Source organism: Oncorhynchus nerka, linkage group LG23, assembly GCF_034236695.1.
Source record: "Oncorhynchus nerka isolate Pitt River linkage group LG23, Oner_Uvic_2.0, whole genome shotgun sequence".
In the NCBI taxonomy this organism is placed as follows: domain Eukaryota; kingdom Metazoa; phylum Chordata; class Actinopteri; order Salmoniformes; family Salmonidae; genus Oncorhynchus; species Oncorhynchus nerka.
Window position 1 is genome coordinate 29,762,076 of NC_088418.1, and position 20,133 is coordinate 29,782,208.

The following is a 20,133-nucleotide window of genomic DNA, read 5'->3' on the forward strand; positions in this document are numbered from 1 at the left end:
AATACCACGCAGTACAGGGTGTTTCCTGTGGCTCTCCTCTCCTCCTGCGAGCTGGTCTACTTCCTGTTTCTCCCTTTATTTGTCTTTTTCTTTTTCTGTCCTACACGTACATTCACTCACACACACACACACACACACACACACACACACAGACCCTCTCCCTGTCTCTCACTAATAGAAATAAGAAATTAAAGTTCTCTCTGTAATTTTCTGTGCTACACACATATACTCTCTTGCTCTCTCACACACAAACAAAAGTGTAATTTCCTGCTCATATAAAATATACAAAAACACATGCTCAGTCTCTCCTTCCTCTCTCTCATTCATACTCTTTTTCCATCTCTCTCTTTCACTCACGCCAAACTCCCTTACTTAATCTATCTCTGTCTCTACCTCACTCAACATATCATGTGCTTTCCCTCTCCTTTTTGTTTTCCAACTCTGAATGCATCATCATGTTACTCATTTATATAACGTTTTTTGGCACGCATTTGTGGAACTCTTCACAAATCGCCAGAACATTTCAATAGGACACTAGAAATGATGTAATCTTTATTCATATGGATGGAACATCTTTCTAGGCTTCAACGTGAGACAAACCTCAAAGGGTTTACTGGTTATGGTGAAGCTTCCATCTGAGAGTAGCTGTCATCTTCCCTATAAATACACTCTTAGCCTGAAAATCCCATCTCAAGTGTTCACCGGGAGCCAAAGCATTCTCAACACAAATCCCAGAAACATTCAATTGGGCTCCAGAAATGATGTAATCTTCCTTTATACAGACGGTCCCTTTACTATTTTTATGTCAACTTTATTTAACCATGTAGTTCCATTGAGGTCAGAAGACCTATTTCCCAAGGGAGACCGGACTATTTATTCAATTTATGTCTGTAATTTGTGGATAAATCCACAGTTAACCTAAAAAGTGCATCGGAGGCATTCACTGACAGCTCAGAAACGTCCCAGGAAAGAAGTATGCAAAGCTTCCAAATATGCCTGTGGATTTCTTCCTTTAATCCATCTGAGGTCATTACTTATGAATTGGACTGGAACCCATCATGCTGCAGCTGTCAGCATTGCAGAGAGAGAGGGAGCACAAGTTTATAAGGAGGCTATCTCCCACCAGAGCCAAGGTTAGGAATGTGAATGGGGACCATGTTGACACCACAAGTAAGAGGTAAGCATGCCAATTAGAATTTGGTGCCAACATGGAGGATAGTTTGACTAGTTGTGTATTTATGGCTCTGGTTTGGTGGTGCCCCTGATATGAGAATGTGGAGGTCTGGAGGGTGCCAGTGTTTCCCCTACTATAGTTTAGCTATTGCCCCCCGCCTGAAAGAGTTTGGCTTCCATTGGTATCCATTTATCATTTTGATACCAAATTTGACGCTGAATGCATGAAAACTGTCAATTGAAATCAATAAAAACAAAACTATTGAGTGGGGGTGAGGTGCAACAGAGCTAGGAGGGGGAAATGAAATCTATTCAATCAATAAAGTTGATTCAAAACAATGAAATACTTCACCAGCACACAAGTTGTGTCCCTCATCTTGGGTGAATATAATGGTGAAAATCATAGTTCCAGATGCAAATTTTTTTTAAACTCGAGGTAGCACCTTTAGTTTTCCAGGCACACATTTAGGAAAAACAGGAACTGTCCTCTGAGTCGCTGTGGGAACCGAGCCGGAACAGATGTTGTTTCTCTTTCGCCGTCATCAGGAGAATGGGGCATGGAACATACACCACCGCCACCTTCTCTCACAAGCTACAGATGTTTCCTGCTAGCGCAACATTTTCCACTCTGGTGTTAATTTTTCATTTCTAATTTTTTAAAGGCTATTGAAAAAAACATTTTTTGGAGTGTATGAGTGACACTGATTTGTATGTGTCTGTCACTTGTTAGTGTACTCGACATGCAAAGTTCTACTGTCATTCAGTGGAGTAATCTTTTGTAGCGAAAATGCTAGTTCTCATCTTGAATTCCAATGTGACTTGTTGCTGGGGTCATACTTGACCAGAGCTTTGAAATATTCAGTGTTCCCGAATACTTTTGTGTAGATAAGATGGGTACTCCAGACTTGTTATGATCCCCTCTACCTGAAATAATTGGACCTAAATTGGTTACATTGAAATGTTACTTTAAAGTGGACCTGGATCATTTTATGGTCGCTTTGCGGTGCCCCGCCTGGAAAATAATTTAGCTAGGAGAAACACTGGCGAATACTTTTATCCTTTTTTTTTTTTTACATCACAAAGACCACAAAGCCTATGAAATTCATTCTCACCTCCCCCAACCTGAAGTAAACCTGTACAAGTTTCCCCTCTCGCCAGTAGCTGGAGGTCTGCCTGACATCTGTCGACTAGGCTATAATGTTAGACGGATTGGTTGTTTAGCAACCAAACAGATGCGTGCACAACTATGGGGCAAAACAGATGGGGTTGGCTTAGATTGTTGATAACATGTCAACTATATTTTGTCTCCAATTTTTATTGAAAACATAAATATATTTGCACATTGAGCACTTGTCTCTCAAATAACGTTACAGCGTTAGTTTAGCTAGCTAGCAAATTGTAGCCATATTAGCATAGACATGGAATCATGAACAAGATCAAACAAATTGAAACAACCCACTTTCTATTCACCAAATGGCAGTTTGTTTGTCATTGTTGCTAGCTGGCCATCTAGAATCATAACACACAGCTTCTGCCCCTTTGAAGTGAGTGCATCGTTTTCGTGACGACGTCAGGTAACCCATCTATAACATCCTTAGAGTGGAAAAAATACATGTAATGACATTTAGTACTCACAGTGCTGCCTCCAGTGCCATAACAGTGAGCTCACCACAGCGATGTGTGCAACCCAACACACTCCCACCTGCCCGGACTTGGGATTGCTTGGATGTTTGTTCCTCTGAATCAAAATAACAGAAACAGTCTCGTCTGTGGAGATGAAAGACGAGAGCCATATGCTCGGTCTGCGAGGGGAAAGGGTCGAGTCTGTCTTAGAATGCATCTGTTTTGTAGATTCTGCTATATTCGTTAGGAGAACCTGGGTAACCATCTACTTAAAGCCTACAGGTATTATGCATTATTATGCATTATAACTTTGTCATGAGCATGCACAGCCTCTTATCTCATACTGATCCTGACGAAATGCTGATACATAGGGACTTAGAATATTATAAGTCTTATTATGCGATTTTATAAAGACATACGTACGTACTTATAACAAGTTTATTAAGCATTATACCTGCAGGCTTACTAAAGTGTTACCAAAGCCTACAGGCCTTAACCCCAAATGGGAAGGATGGGCACCATCTAATTATGTATCCCCCTCTTCTCACTGAATAGGTCCACCTTTTCACCTCCCTCTCTCTTTTCCCCTCGCTCTTCCGGCATTCCCTCATAGGTTGGGAATGACTCCTGTTGCTTCTCTGCACGGTCTCAAAACCCAATTTCCTCCCACTCCAGCTGTGGTCTCGCCGGATATTAAGGATGACCCACCCCCTTCTCTGCTCTCTTCCTCCCCTGCTTCCACCCCAAGACCCTTTCCTCATCTCTGTATGATACCCTGCCTGTTCTGTCAACCGTACACACTGACAAGTCAGTAGTAATCAGGTGAGTTACTAGGAGTCTGTGTGGGCACGTGCTTGTGTTTGCGTGTGTGTGTGTACACCTAGTGTGTGCGCAAGCTTGTATGTACAGTACCAGTCAAAAGTTTGGACACACTTACTCATTCCAGGGTTTTTTCTTTATTTTAAAAAATAACTTTCTACATTGTAGAATAATAGTGAAGACATCAAAACTATGAAATAACACATATGGAATCATGTAGTAAGCAAAAAAAACAAATCAAAATATATTTGAGATTCTTCAAAGTAGCCACCCTTTGCCTTGATGACAGCTTTGCACAATCTTGGCATTCTCTCAACCAGCTTCATGAGGTAGTCAACGGTAATGCATTTCAATTAACAGGTGTGCCTTGTTAAAAGTTAATTTGTGTAATTTATTTCCTCAATGCGTTTGAGCTAATCAGTTGTGTTGTGACAAGGTAGGGTTGGTATACAGACGATAGCCCTAGTTGACATGAATGTCAGTCAACCTGGAAAATCTCAAGAACTTTGAAAGTTTCTTCAAGTGCAGTTGCGAAAACCATCAAGCGCTATGCTACTGTTATTTGTCACTGTCTTTTTACGGTTTTTATTTCTTTACTTGCCTATTGTTCACCTAGTACCTTTTTTGCACTATTAGTTAGAGCCTATAAGTAAGCATTTCACTGTAAGGTCTACACCTGTTGTATTCGGCGAACGTGATAAATAAACTTTGATTTGATGAAGCTGGCTCTCATGAGGACTGCCGTAGGAAAGGAAGACCCATAGTCACTTCTGCTGCAGAGGATAAGTTCATTAGAGTTACCAGCCTTAGAAATTGCTGCCCAAATAAATGCTTCACAGAGCTCAAGTAACACACATCTCGACATCAACTGTTCAGAGGAGACTGTGAATCAGGCCTTCATGGTCGAATTGCTGCATAGAAACCACTACTAAATGACACCAATTATAAGAAGAGACTTGCTTGGGCTAGGAAACACGAGTAATGGACATTAGACTGGTGGATATCTATTGTTTGGTCTGATGAGACCAAATTGGAGATTTTTTGGTACCAATCGTGTCTTTGTGAGATGCAGAATAGATTCATGGATGATCTCCGCATGTGTGGTTCCCACCGTGATGCATGGAGGAGGTGGTGTGGGGGTGCTTTGCTGGTGACACTTTCAGTGATGTATTTAGAATTCAAGTGGCTACTTTAACCAGCATGGCTACCACAGCATTCTGCAGCATTACGCCATCCCATCTGGTTTGCACTTAGTGCGACTATCATTGGTTTTTCAATAGTACAATGACCCAACACACCTCCAGGCTGTGTAAGGGCTATTTAACAAAGGAGAGTGACGGAGTGCTGGTTGAGAGAATGCCACAAGTATGCAAAGCTGTCATCAAGGCAAAGGGTGGCTACTTTGAAGAATCTATTATATATTTTGTTTTGTCTAACACTTTTTTTTTGGTTACTACATGATTCCATACGTGTTATTTCATAGTTTTGATGTCTTCACTATTATTTGGTTGTGTGTGTGTAGGGTTGGGCGATATGGCCAAAATAACATTTCACAAGATTTGTTTAACTTTTGGAGGTATGTTGACAGTAAGTCTTTGAATTATACCATTTCTAGGGTGGCAACACACATGTGATTTCAATGGGTATTTCTCCATTCTGATTTGCTTTTATGATCTTGGCCTACACCAGCACTGGTTTCAGGCTGTATTAGCCATCTAAGTTTAAAGAGCTCTAGCACCTTGGACTCAGTGTGAAACTTTGTAGCTGGGAAGGGGAATAAGAGGGAGGAGCATTGGGGATAGTCGCTTTAGAAGGGGTGGGAGATTAGGAAATGTTGGGCAGACAAGGAGGCATGGAGGTTAAATAGGAATCCTGACTTAATGAAGTGGTGATTAAAGAGCTCAGCCATGTGCTCCTTGTCAGTAACAACCACATCATCAACATTAAGGGACATGGGCAGCTGTGAGGAGGAGGGTTTATTCTCCAGGTCTTTAACCGTTTTCCAGAAATTCTTGGGTTTAGACCCACAGAGGGAGAACTGCTCCTTAAAGTAACTAACTTTGGCCTTCCAGATAGCCTGAGTGCACTTATTTTTAATTTTCCTGAATGAGAGCCAGTCAGCCTGAGTATGCTTGTGCCGAGCGATTTTCCAAATGGAATTCTTGAAGTGGAGTAACTCTGCCAGATCACGGTTTAACCAGGGGATGAACCTGTTTTTATTTCTAATTTTCTTTATGGGTGCGTATTTGTTAACGATACCTCTGAAAATATCAAAAAGAAGGTCCAATCGTCTTTGACAGAGGGGATTAAGCTGATTCTATACCAATGTACAGGGGCCAGGTCATGAAGGCTGGCTTGCTCATGAAAGTTTTTTTTTAAGTGTCTATGACAAATCAGGACAGGTCGTTTCACTGAGCTGCCATTACAAACACCAGCTGTCAAACAGTGATCACGAAGGTCATTACAGAAACACCAGACTGATACCTATCAGGATTATTTGTAAGGATAACATCAAGGAGAGTAGCCTTTTCTGGGTGTTTGGAGTCCTACCTTGTGGGATTGGTAATAATCCGACAGATTTAGGGAGTCCCATTGCTTTAGGACTTGGTCAGGTGGTTTAAGCATGCCCCAGTTTAGGTCTCACGTAGCAGGACAAATTCAGACCTAGTGTAAGGGGCCAGGAGAGCGCTTAGGACATTTAGGGCACAGGCCGGTGCTGATGGTGGCCGATAACACCCAGCAAGAGTTAACAAAGAGTTATTTGAAAGTTTAATGTGTAAAACCAGCAAATCAAATTCTTTGAGGACAGACTTGGTGGAGACAACCGAGCACTGAAGGTGTTCCTTGGTAAACATTGCCACTCCACCACCTTTGGAAGATCTGTCTTGCCGAAAAATTTTATAAGCAGAAAGGTTAACATCAGTGTTCAAAACACTCTTATTTAACCACGTCTCAGTAATGACCAACAAATCAGGATTGGAACTATGAATGTACTTTGTGGTTCTTCCAAATGGACAATGACCCCAAGCATACTTCCAAAGTTGTGGCAAAATGGCTTAAGGACAACAGAGTCAAGGTATTGGAATGGCCGTCACAAAGCCCTGACCTCAAGACAGGGAATATTTACTGTGATTATATGTTAGGAATTGTGAAAAACTGAGTTTAAATGTATTTGGCTAAGGTGTATGTAAACTTCCGACTTCAACTGTGTATGTGTGTATAACTTGATCTGTAACTGTGTGGTGCCTGGCCTTGTATAGTATTCAGGCTACCTCTATTTATGCAATCCTAAGGTACTATGTCTTCTGCTGACATTTTTTTTGTGTAAACATTCCGAATGACAACAAATGTGTTATGATAGATTTTCATCAAGAAATCTTCAAGGCCCTGTAATATCCATGACGGTCATTTTTCTTCTCTAAAGTAATAATGGAAATGGCAATCTTTTATAAAAAAAATATGTTTTTGGAATCAACCAAACCTTTCCTTCAAAATGCCTATCCATGTTTTGACCCAAGACTTTCAAATATGTTCAGGTGTGGGTGTGTCAAGTGTGGGGAAGTGATTTAATATGGAGCTTTGGGGCTTGAAACCTTCTCTTTTATGTCTCCATTTAGACATTTTAGTTGTCAGCTAAAGCTGAACTGTTTTAGTCATTCTGTTTATATTTCTCGTAATTCAGTTCCTTTTGACTAATTCAATGTCTATATATCTTGGTATATTTCTATATAATATCAACTTTCTCCATAATCTCGATTGGGACAAAATACATTACATAAATCAAATCAAATCAAATCAAATTTTATTTGTCACATACACATGGTTAGCAGATGTTAATGCGAGTGTAGCGAAATGCTTGTGCTTCTAGTTCCGACAATGCAGTGATAACCAACAAGTAATCTAACTAACAATTCTAAAACTACTGTCTTATACACAGTGTAAGGGGATAAAGAATATGTACATAAGGATATATGAGTGAGTGATGGTACAGAGCAGCATACAGTAGATGGTATCGAGTACAGTATATACATATGAGATGAGTATGTAGACAAAGTAAACAAAGTGGCATAGTTAAAGTGGCTAGTGATACATGTATTACATAAGGATGCAGTCGATGATGTAGAGTACAGTATGCATATGAGATGAATAATGTAGGGTAAGTAACATTATATAAGGTAGCATTGTTTAAAGTGGCTAGTGATATATTTACATCATTTCCCATCAATTCCCATTATTAAAGTGGCTGGAGTTGGGTCAGTGTCAATGACAGTGTGTTGGCAGCAGCCACTCAATGTTAGTGGTGGCTGTTTAACAGTCTGATGGCCTTGAGATAGAAGCTGTTTTTCAGTCTCTCGGTCCCAGCTTTGATGCACCTGTACTGACCTCGCCTTCTGGATGATAGCGGGGTGAACAGGCAGTGGTTCGGTGGTTGATGTCCTTGATGATCTTTATGGCCTTCCTGTAACATCGGGTGGTGTAGGTGTCCTGGAGGGCAGGTAGTTTGCCCCGGTGATGCGTTGTGCAGACCTCACTACCCTCTGGAGAGCCTTACGGTTGAGGGCGGAGCAGTTGCCGTACCAGGCGGTGATACAGCCCGCCAGGATGCTCTCGATTGTGCATCTGTAGAAGTTCGTGAGTGCTTTTGGTGACAAGCCGAATTTCTTCAGCCTCCTGAGGTTGAAGAGGCGCTGCTGCGCCTTCTTCACGACGCTGTCAGTGTGAGTGGACCAATTCAGTTTGTCTGTGATGTGTATGCCGAGGAACTTAAAACTTGCTACCCTCTCCACTACTGTTCCATCGATGTGGATAGGGGGTGTTCCCTCTGCTGTTTCCTGAAGTCCACAATCATCTCCTTAGTTTTGTTGACGTTGAGTGTGAGGTTATTTTCCTGACACCACACTCCGAGGGCCCTCACCTCCTCCCTGTAGGCCGTCTCGTCGTTGTTGGTAATCAAGCCTACCACTGTTGTGTCGTCCGCAAACTTGATGATTGAGTTGGAGGCGTGCGTGGCCACGCAGTCGTGGGTGAACAAGGAGTACAGGAGAGGGCTCAGAACGCACCCTTGTGGGGCCCCGTGTTGAGGATCAGCGGGGAGGAGATGTTGTTGCCTACCCTCACCACCTGGGGCGGCCCGTCAGGAAGTCCAGTACCCAGTTGCACAGGGCGGGGTCGAGACCCAGGGTCTCGAGCTTGATGACGAGCTTGGAGGGTACTATGGTGTTGAATGCCGAGCTGTAGTCGATGAACAGCATTCTCACATAGGTATTCCTCTTGTCCAGGTGGGTTAGGGCAGTGTGCAGTGTGGTTGAGATTGCATCGTCTGTGGACCTATTTGGGCGGTAAGCAAATTGGAGTGGGTCTAGGGTGTCAGGTAGGGTGGAGGTGATATGGTCCTTGACTAGTCTCTCAAAGCACTTCATGATGACGGAAGTGAGTGCTACGGGGCGGTAGTCGTTTAGCTCAGTTACCTTAGCTTTCTTGGGAACAGGAACATATCTACCTTACTCCAGTTTTCTGGACACATTTAGCTTGTACTGGACTAAACAACATGCTCAAATGGGAAATCTCCATTTGAAAATGCTTTTTAGTCCAGGATTAGGCTTAATCTGGGATGCCGTCCCTGTGTTTAGGTTGGTACTCTATTGTTGAATGTATCAGTGAGTCAGCAGGCTTAGTTGCTTCCTAGTTTTCAGCTGAACAAAAACTAATGCAGACTTTGACAGGCCAGGTGGTTCTAGGAGGAGTCCTTTTGATCTACTGTATGTATGTTTAACATGTGATTGATTCCATTCTCCGCGTGGCGCTAGGCAACATTCCCTCGACGTTCATTCAATCATTTGTAGCCTGTTTTACGTTTCACAATTTTCACAATTAGCGTTTTAACTTTCACCAGAGTAAATTAGCGAGATTAAATATTATCACATCGTTATTTTCTAATGAGTGGATAACAATTGGCATTTTGAAACCATGCAGTCTCCCGAAAGGGGTTTTGTTATTTTGTCTCACAGCTCACACACACACACACACACACACCATTGTACTGTACTCAGCCATTGGAAATCAAGCCAAGGCCATAAAATGCATCACGGATATTTAATATCATGAATTACTGTGCAACAGCTCGTGGGACTTGTGCCTGGTAAATTCCACAGTAATTCATTTTAATGATGAAATTTAGGTGCAGAAACAGCAATGGCAATGAAGCAAAATTCATGAGTATACATTTGTTTTGCTTCCGAGGGGAGAAGTGGGGTTCTCTGTTGGTAGTGTAGCTCATAAGTTTCCTGAAGACCAATGTAGTTTGGGAAATGTTCCAATATGTTTGTGCTCTGTTCCACTCTCTGTGTGTCTGACTCTCTCTTGCTCTCTCTGCATCTCTCTTCCACACTCTTTGTCTCCAACATTCAGCTGTAGAAGTAGCCCAATATTCTCCCAAAATTCTATGTACGACCTGTCAACACATGCATTTGTAAAGGACGTCACGCTGCTTGTTTAGCGAGTGCCACTCCCTCCCGATTTGGCCTGTACCTGTCGCGAACTCAGGACCCCTGCCTTGCCAGCACACGTGACCGTCTTCCTGAATCGTCTTACCAGTCTGCGCCACGCCGAAAAGCTAGCTTTTTGCTGACACAAGTTGGGACACTTCAGGCTGAGGAATAGGTTTCACACATCCCCGTGTGCTACTCACTCATTTGCCTATTTCTAACCTGTCTCCCCCTCTCCATCCCTTTCTCCTTCCTCTCCCTTCCCCCATCAGAAGTCCAGTGCGGACGTGGAGACCAAGATGTCCCTGGCGGACAGGATGAAGATCCTACAGGAGAAGGAGGAGGCATGGAAGAGCAGGGGGCGGGGCGCCGCCAACGATTCCACCCAGTTCACCGTGGCCGGGCGCATGGCCAAGAGAGGTCTGCGTCAGACACCCCCCTTTTACCACACCTATCGTTCCACACGCGCATGCTGTTTTATATGGGCTAATCCTATTGTATGTGGAGTGGGCTTAGAAAATGCAACTTGGAAATCCTATATTTAGAGTATATACTCACACTTCATATAAATTGCACAAGTCCACTTTGACGTCAGTATGACCCCAGTGTTCTTTCCCATCAGGTCTTGTGTCCGAGACTGGTAAAGAGGAGTCTCCCATTTCCCACATTAAGAAGTCCAGCGCCACGCCAGTCAAGCCACATGAAGGTATACTATGTTCTCCTTTTGATGATTAAATGGACTGCATAATCAGACTAGTAGTCTAAACATTTTGACATTTTCAGTCAGATTGTTTGGAGGCACTTAAAGGGATAGTGTGACATTTTGGCAATTAAGCCCCTTTTCTACCTACCCAGAGTCCGATGAACTCGTATTAGTTTCTCGTGCCTATGCTATCTAGCGTTAGCGCAATGACTGGAAGTCGACTAGAAGCATAGCATGCTTAAGGGCTTAATTGCCAAAATCTTACACTATCCATTTAAGCCTCTGCTTGCTATTTGGGGTTTAGGTCCATAGTTAGTTGCCCCATGACATGTATTTGTAAAAAGTGCTATTCAAGTGCCATTTTCCTAGAATTCTAAAGTCAGGAAACTAACCATACATCAAGTGACCTGTTGTCAAAATGGCCGCCTATATGTCGTCATCTCTTTTGCTGAGAAGAAATCTCCACTCCGACTGGTGTCAAGGTGGAAGGGGACAAGAGGCTGGACAAGCTAGAGTCCTTCCTGGACAAGCTCCACAGTAAAGGTAAATCCCACACACTGACACTATTAGGTTTCACCGTGGCCACACTTTTTGTTATGACATCTTTTAAAAATAAAGCCACTATCAAGTTTCTCCATAGGCACACTTTTTGTCATGACACCCTTTGTGCCATAAAAGCTTGAAAATCGACAGACTCAACACGCAATTGCCAATAAATAAGAACGTTTCTCTCTCCAATTGACTTCTGTCTGAATTTTCCTCACACTCAGAGTTACAGAAAGTAACTGGAATCGCTTGTTGAGTTTCTTGACGTTGATACTTCTCTGACACATTGGCTTGCAGGGCTATAGTGCGATAATGGGTAGTCCTACACATGGGGTTTTGTAGAAAACTAGACAGTGGTGGCCTTTTGATCTGCAGTAGTAAGAGTTCAGTCAAACTGGTTGAATCCTGAAAGTTCTCATTTCCTGCTTTCTGTTTCTTGGCAGGGCTGGGGCACAGCCGGACTTCCACCATCGAGGTGACTGCCGAGACGGAGAAGGAGGTCATGACCCTGGATGATGAGGAGACGTTTGGCCGCTTTTACAAGCCTGTGTCGCCCACCGCCCGAGGTGCTGTCGTTACTGCATTGACCGAGGAGGAATTCAGCGACCTTCAAGCCGACACGCCAAAGTACGGTTCAGTCTGTGTCAATGTAGCAATCTACAAACTGTATTGGAATCGGTCCTGTTGAATATAAACTCAGCAGAAAAGGAAACATCCCTTTTTCAGAACCCTGTCTTTCAAAGATAATTCATAAAAATGTAACTTAACAGGTCTTCATTGTCAAGGGTTTAAACAGTGTTTCCCATGCTTGTTCAATGAACCATAAACAATTAATGAACATGCGCACCTGTGGAACGGTCATTATGACACTAACAGCTTACAGACGGTAGGCAATTAAGTCACAGTTATGACAACTTAGGACACTAAAGAGGCCTTTCTACTGACTATTAAAAAAAAAACACCAAAAGAAAGATGCCCAGGGTCCCTGCTCATCATCGTGAACGTGCCTTAGGCATGCTGCAAGGAGGCATGGGGACTGTATATGTGGCCAGGGCAATAAATTGCAATGTCCGTATTGTGAGACGCCTAAGACAGTGCTACAGGGAGACAGGACGGACAGCTGATTGTCCTCGCAGTGGCAGACCACGTGTAACAACACCTGCACAGGATCGGTACATCTGAACATCAAAACCTGCGGGACAGGTACAGGATGGCAACAACAACTGCCTGAATGCACAATCCCTCCATCGGTGCTCAGACTATCCGCAATAGGTTTGAGAGAGGCTGGACTGAGGGCTTGTAGGCTTGTCGTAAGGCAGGTCCTCACCAGACATCACCGGCAACAATGTCTCCTATGGGCACAAACCCACCGACGCTGAACCAGACAGGACTGGCAAAACGTGCTCTTCACTGACGAGTCAAGGTTTTGTCTCACCAGGGGTGATGGTAGGATTTGCGTTTATTGTCGAAGGAATGAGCGTTACACCGAGGCCTGTACTCTGGAGCGGGATCGATTTGGAGGTGGAGGGTTCATCATGGTCTGGGGCGGTGTGTCACAGCATCATCGGACTGAGCTTGTTGTCATTGCAGGTGATCTCAACGCCGTGCATTACAGGGAAGACATCCTCCTCCCTCATGTGGTACCCTTCCTGCAGGCTCATCCTGACATGACCCTCCAGCATGACAATGCCACCAGCCATACTGCTCGTTCTGTGCGTGATTTCCTGCAAGACCGGAATGTCAGTGTTCTGCCAAAGCCAGCGAAGAGCCCGGATCCTATTGAGCACGTCTGGGACCTGTTGGATCCTGTGGAAGAGTGGGGTAACATCTCACAGCAAGAATGAGGCAAACCTGTTGCAGTCCATGAGGAGAAGATGCACTGCAGTACTTAGTATCTGGTGTGGCCACCAGATTGACTGTTACTTTTTATCTTGACCCCCCCTTTGTTCAGGGACACATTCTTCAATTTCGGTTAGTTTACATGTCTGTTGAACTTGTTCAGTTTATGTCTCAGTTGTTGAATATTGTTATGTTCATACAAATATTTACACATGTTAAGTTTGCTTAAAATAAATGCAGTTGACAGTGAGAGGACGTTTGCTTTTTTGCTTAGTTTAGTTCTCAGTGGGAGAATAAGTCAGGGAATTCCACTGGTCAATTTGATTCGTTGAGTTTGCTTATCGACTAGAGTAGTTGGTACTTGAGGTGAGATTTGGAAACACTGTTTTAACATTTAAAAAAAGTATAGATAGTAGTTTTTAGTTGTCTTTTTTCCCCATATTCATTTAGGCAAATTGCTCTTCTTTATTTATTCCTACAGTACGAGCATGACTACAGAATCTTCCATACCAATGTACTTTATGAGATGTACTGTACCAGTTAACTTGATCATTGTGGGGGCGATAGGCATTGATTGACGCTCAATGTTAAATAAAAAAATCCCCACCATCATATCTAAGCCAATATGACACCAATCTTGATGAAAATGTGTAAATCAACTTGATTGGAGGTACACAACACGCTCCGCGCAACACGTCATGATTGTCCAGCCGTTACCGAGAACCAGATACTGGGTTGTTAGCAATTGATTTTTAAAACTATTTATTGCGCCTACCTAGCTCAAATTCTAGACGTCGGATTAAAACGAGACTATAGCGTCCATAAAGTGACTTTCGGTCTTTTTTTTTTAAATGGGGGATTTACTAAATTTGTAGGTGCAACAGTTTTTATAAAATGTATAATTTATCGCTCTCACATGCACATAAGAAACAACAATGTGCTACCTTTTTGTAGCATTTATAGACAATGCTAACATATTTTGAAATCAGTGGAATTCAAGTATATGATAGCTAAGGAGATGGAGAAAACATCCGGACAACCATGGCATCCGACAGGAGACGCCTCCAACCATGAATGATTTATGCGGTTAAGATAGTCTAGCTAGCTACATTTTCGGATATGACATGTTTCTAATTTTGACAGAAAGAGCCATATGCTTGGCTAGCTATAGCCTAATTTTAGCTAGCTAACATTGAATCTGGTTGGTTAGCTACCTGCAGATTCATGCAGGGAAATAACGTCATGAGTTGCTACATGTCTTATCAAAAGACTCCACTATGCAAGTAACCATTTCGGGTGCGTTCCTAAATTCAGTCTGGCCATCTACTCCGATTTCAGAGCACTGAGTGTGCCAGAGAGGGCAGAATAACTGATTCATTTTCAAACACTTAACACCTGTTGAATATGGCCGGTGTCAGTAAACTCATCGGTCAGAACGTCCGGTGGATGCTCTAAATTTGGAACGGACCATCTGACAGCACACTCTGGATAACATAACAGCCTAACCAGCTCTGCTAGGGCGAGTAATGTTCAGTGAGCTGTTCTCTCTCACTCACAGTAGATGACTGGAAGTAGCTAGCAAGTTAGCTTGGGTGCTTGACTGCTGCTGTTAGTACATTCGGATCAACCCTTAAAGAGATGGGTGGGGCTAAAGCTTAAGAGGGTGTGAATGATGCTGAATGGGTGTAGACAAAGAAGGGCTCTCCAATAGTAGTAGCAAAATATTCAAAGGCCATTTTCTCAAAGTGAGTTTACAAGTTTATCAACTTTCAAAGCAAAATTACTTTCCCATTGTTCCTGAACTGTAGTGTATGATATGCCATTTTGTAGCTCTGAGTCTCTACTTTTATCCAATTTTTGCTACATTTCATAGTTTGGATGTCTTCACTATAATTCTACAATGTAGAAAATACTCAAATAAAGAAAAACCCTTGAATGAGTAGGTGTTACCAAGCTTTTGACTGGTACTGTACATAATCATACGAAATGCTATGAGATCAGGCTGCAGCACAGCCAGCCAGCAGCATACAGTCAAAAGAAAAGGAAATGCTTTCTACTTGATCAATTGAGTCTGTTTTCAACAAATCAACTGTTTTAGACTATTATATTTTCACCGAGCAAGATAAATAAATGTGCAATCACTACTGAGTGTATGAACAAAATCATTTTGGAATGAATGCTTCCAGACAGTCTGTCAAAGTCAACTTTTTAAGAACAGGATTTGGAAAGTAATGGTTTGAGTTCCTGCCTGTGGATTAGAACATTGCAGGTTCACCTTCTGGAGGAGATATTTCGACCATTCTTATTCTTTCATTAAACCTCTTAGCCGTGAAGTCCTCTGTTTAGGGGACCTGTATGATTCTGGTACCGTTTCCGACCAATATTTTCGCTTATATATTGATCTGTTGACTCCATAGTCCTCCTGTCTTTTTGGCATTTTAATCTACGTGTGCTGATCAACAGGGCCATACTAACAACCATGTGTTGGATATTTTTCAACTCTGCCGTGCACACCTGTGTGATGCTAGCCACAGTAAGGATTAGCCACAATAGTGGAATTTGCAGTTCGCCTTCATAATAAAAGTACCCCATTTAAAAGTGAGTCAAACAATGGAATAATGCCATTATTTAGAGTAGATGATGCTAGACAAGGTTGGAATGTTGAACATCTCTTAGCTGTGGTATATTGTCCATATACCACACCTCCTCAGGCCTTATTGCTTATTTATAATGTATAATAATTTAGCATAATCATCTTCCGGTGTAAAAAAAAACATAGAAATTAAATTGAAAAAAAAAACAATGTTTTATGTGATAATGGGCATTGGTCTGATGCCGAAAAATAAATGAAATTCACAAATGTGTATTATTCTTGGGTCGCCATATTTATTGCAGAAAGAAATAAGTACAAACAACTACATATTATTTTGACAGAGGTAATGAACCCGCCATTAGTCAGAACAGCAATTGATAAAACAGGATCGTGTTTTGAAACAAGTGCTTGTGAGCATAATTCAATATTACACAGGTAAGTTAACAGTTACAAAAATCATGAATGCAGACATGCTAACACACCACCACCTGTTATGTTGGGCACGTACTGACAAAAAAGTATGTTATTATGTTGTTTTTTAAAGCTTAAGAAAATACAGGCATGCACCACATTACTACAAGACAAATCGTCTCAATCAAGCCTGATGGTCTTGTAAGAATAAGAGCAAAGTTTGCCTTCATTTAATTTATAAAGCATGAAAAGGTAACGTAATGGGATAGCGTCTTACTGTGGTGGGTGAAGATTCCAATACTTTACCTTGAATGTCGTACAATCACATTATTGTGGAAGCACCTCCAAAAAAGTATGATTTATGTTGTTTGAGAAGGTTTGAATCCTAAGCAACCTGCCTACACACAGTTTGAAGTACTATACCAACATAGCTACTGTAGCAGGTCAGAGCTGTGTGTTGGAAAACCTTGGAAGAGCATGGGTGGAATCGGCATTGTGGTGTTCATGTGAATTTCCTTTATTTTTTGGCTTCAGACCAATGCCTATTCTCACTTAACAAAGTGTTTTTGTTTTTAAATTACCTTTTGCATTTGTAAATGATCTCAAGGTGTACATCTCTCCTTCTAACCTCCCCGTCTTCTGCGTATGATTCTAGGTTGACGTCGGCAGTGACGGAGCACAAGCGTGCTATGCGTCCTACTCGGAATAACCAGGGCTCACGCAACCCCCTCCGTGCCCTGGCGGCCCGCAACGACATCCGCCAGGTCTACACGGAACAGAGACTCAATATAGCTACCGTGGAAACCAAGAGGATCCAAGTGGAGAGGAGTAAGCCATCCCTATAATGTGTTCTGTAATGCAAGGTGGTTTGTTTATTTTTTACTTTTTAACCCCTTTTTCCCCCAAAATTTGTGATATCCAGTCGGTAGTTAGTCTTGTCCCATCGCTGCAACTCCCGTACGAACTCAGGAGAGGCGAAGATCGAGAACCTTGTTGCTTGGCACACGGCTCGCTTAACCCGGAAGCCAGCCGCACCAATGTGTCGGAGGAAACGCCGTACAACTGGAGACCGACGTTAGTATGCATGTTCTCGGCCCGCCACAGGAGTCGCTAGAGCGCGATGGGATAAGGACATCCCGGCCGGCCAAACCATCCCCGAACCCGGACGACGCTGGGCCAATTGCGTGCCGCCTCATGGGTCTCCAGGTCACGGCCGGATTCGTCACAGCCTGGGATCGAACCATGCACTGTGATGTAGTGCATTAGACCGCTGCACCACGCAGGAGGCCCATGCAACGCAGATTTCAAAGATAATTATCCGCTTAACAAGTTGTAAATGGATCGTTTTCTAAAAGGTGAATCCCCAGGTGGCTAAGGAAGTGCTATTCTATTTTATTATATTCTGTCACTACACTGTTCTTGATCACTGTTCTTGATCACAGTCTGCATTTACCTTATGCAGGAGGAAAATAATTTAATATACACCATCACAATAAATCCATTATTTATTTTAGTCCGGTCTAGAGAAACATGATCTGAAGAACAGAATGAGTTTGCCTACTATTGGCCTATGTTATCTGGCTACGCTCCCATGACATAGGCTGTAGGCTTGTTCATTTAGCTGACATGATTGATTATAAGTCCCCTGCCATTATTTTATTTTATTATTTTCCAGAGAGTGAGGGTGACATAGCTGAATGCACGTTCCCTCATGGAGTCAGAGGATTAGAGGCTGCGGGTGGGGGTGTCGATGAGTCGCTGCTAACCTCCATTTTGGATTGCTACCCACCCCCGTTTCAGCTCACGTCCACATTGTCCAAGTACAATAATGGCCTACTAACCTCCATTTTGTCTCTTGTCATCCACAGTGGCCAAGCATTCCAACCTGGCGGACGCAGCTCTGGCCGGCCTGGCTAGCAAGGAGAACTTCCGCAAGGTCAACCTGCGCAGCACCAAGTCCACTGAGGTGGTGACCAACAACAGCACGCTGCCCTTCAACAAGCTCATGCTCATCCGCATCAAAGGTCAGTCAGAGGGCAAAGGTCATGAGGTCAGGAACACCCTTTTTCTGTTCAGAAATTGCACCATATTCTCTGTATAGTGCTTTATTTACAATGATTCTTCATTGTAAATACATTTGACAATTTTTTTTGTTCATTACCAGTACTCTTGAACAATACAACAGTGGCACAGATTTCAAACTTTGCTTCACCCATCCACTTCATCTCCAGGGAGTGCACAGTAGCATATATTTTTCGGAAATTCTGTCAGGGTTGTTCCTTAACTAAACTTCCATAAGCATAGGAATGACTGGTTGGAGTAAGTGACTGTCTGGTTTCTAAAGGGGGTCTGTCTGGGTGTGGTCTGCAGGTCGGAGGCACGTGCAGGTGCGTCTGGTGGAGCCCGCTGCCCATTCCCTGAACAGTGGCGACTGCTTCCTGCTCATCACCCCCAAACACTGCTTCATGTGGAGCGGAGAGTTTGCCAACGTCATCGAGAAAGCCAAGGTACTAGACATGCACTATATTTACAAAAGTATGTGGACATCAGCTTCGGCTATTCCAGCCACACCTGTTGCTGACAGGTGTATAAAATCGAGCACACAGCCATGCAATCTCCATAGACAAACATTAGCAGTAGAATGGCCTTACTGAAGAGCTCAGTGACTTTCAACGTGGCACTGTCATAAGATGCCACCTTTCCAACTAGTTAGTTGGTCAAATTTCTGCCATGTTAGAACTGCCCTAGTCAACTGTAAGTGCTGAAGTGGAAATGTCTAGCAGCAACAACAGCTCAGCCATGAAGTGGTAGGCCACACAAGCTCACACAACGAGACCGCCGAGTGCTGATGTGTGTAGCGCTAAAAAATAGTCTGTCCTCGGTTGAAACACTCACTACAGAGTTCTAAACTGCCTCTGGAAACAACGTCAGCACAAGAACTGAGCAGTCACACACAAGCCTAAGATCACCACGTGCAATGCCAAGCGTCGGCTGGAGTGGTGTAAAGTTTGCTGCCATTGGACTCTGTGGCAACAGTTTGGGGAAGGCCCTTTCCTGTTTCAGCATGACAATGCCCCCATGCACAAAGCAAGATCCATACAGAAATGTTTTGTCGAGATCGATGTGGAAGAACTTGCCTGGCTTGCACAGAGCTCTAACCTCAACCCCATCTAATAACTTCGGGATGAATTGGAACGCCGACTGCGAGCCAGGCCTAATCGCCCAACGTACAGTTACGTTTAAAAGTTTGGGGTCACTTCGAAATATCCACATTTTTGTCCATTTAAAATGACATCAAATTGATCAGAAATATAGTGTAGACATTGTTAATGTTATAAATGACTATTGTAGTTGGAAACGGCAGATTGTTAATGGAATATCTACATAGGCGTAAAGAGGCCCATTATCAGCAACCAGCACTCCTGTGTTCCAATGGCACGTTGTGTAAGCTAATCCAAGTTTATCATTTAAAAAGGCTAATTGATCATTGGAAAATCCTTTTGCTATTATGTTAGCACACTGTTGTGCTGTTTAAGAAGCAATAAAACTGTCCAAAAAGCCTTCTTTAGACTAGTTGAGTATCTGGAGCATCAGCATTTGTGTGTTCAATAACAGGCTCAAAATGGTCAGAAACAAAGTACTTTCTTCTGAAACTCATTCTATTCTTGTTCTGAGAAATGAAGGCTATTCCATGCGAGAACTTGCCATGAAACTGAAGATCTTGTACAACACTGTGTACTACTCCCTTCACAGAACAGTGCATACTGGCTCTAACCAGAATAGAAAGAGGAGTGGGAGGCCCCGGTGCACAATTAAGCAAGAGGACAAGTACATTAGAGTGTCTAGTTTAAGAAACAGACACCTCACAGGTCCTCAACTGGCAGCTTCATTAAATAGTACCCGCAAAACACCAGTTTCAACGTCAACAGTGAAGATGCGAC

At 42.9% G+C, this 20,133-nt stretch overlaps 1 protein-coding gene across 4 annotated transcripts in view; it reads left to right on the forward strand.

Moving 5' to 3' along the window:
* The window catches only part of svild (supervillin d), a 108,851-nt gene that overhangs the window by 68,884 nt on the left and 19,834 nt on the right, over positions 1 to 20,133 (forward strand). For all 4 annotated transcript variants that reach the window (XM_029629662.2, XM_029629661.2, XM_065008036.1 and 1 more), the window contains exons 10-16: positions 10,373 to 10,520; positions 10,723 to 10,806; positions 11,260 to 11,346; positions 11,793 to 11,976; positions 16,848 to 17,020; positions 18,061 to 18,216; positions 18,563 to 18,699. In XM_029629662.2, the coding sequence (XP_029485522.1) occupies positions 10,373 to 10,520; positions 10,723 to 10,806; positions 11,260 to 11,346; positions 11,793 to 11,976; positions 16,848 to 17,020; positions 18,061 to 18,216; positions 18,563 to 18,699 (969 nt within the window). The remainder of the gene's footprint in view (positions 1 to 10,372; positions 10,521 to 10,722; positions 10,807 to 11,259; positions 11,347 to 11,792; positions 11,977 to 16,847; positions 17,021 to 18,060; positions 18,217 to 18,562; positions 18,700 to 20,133) is intronic.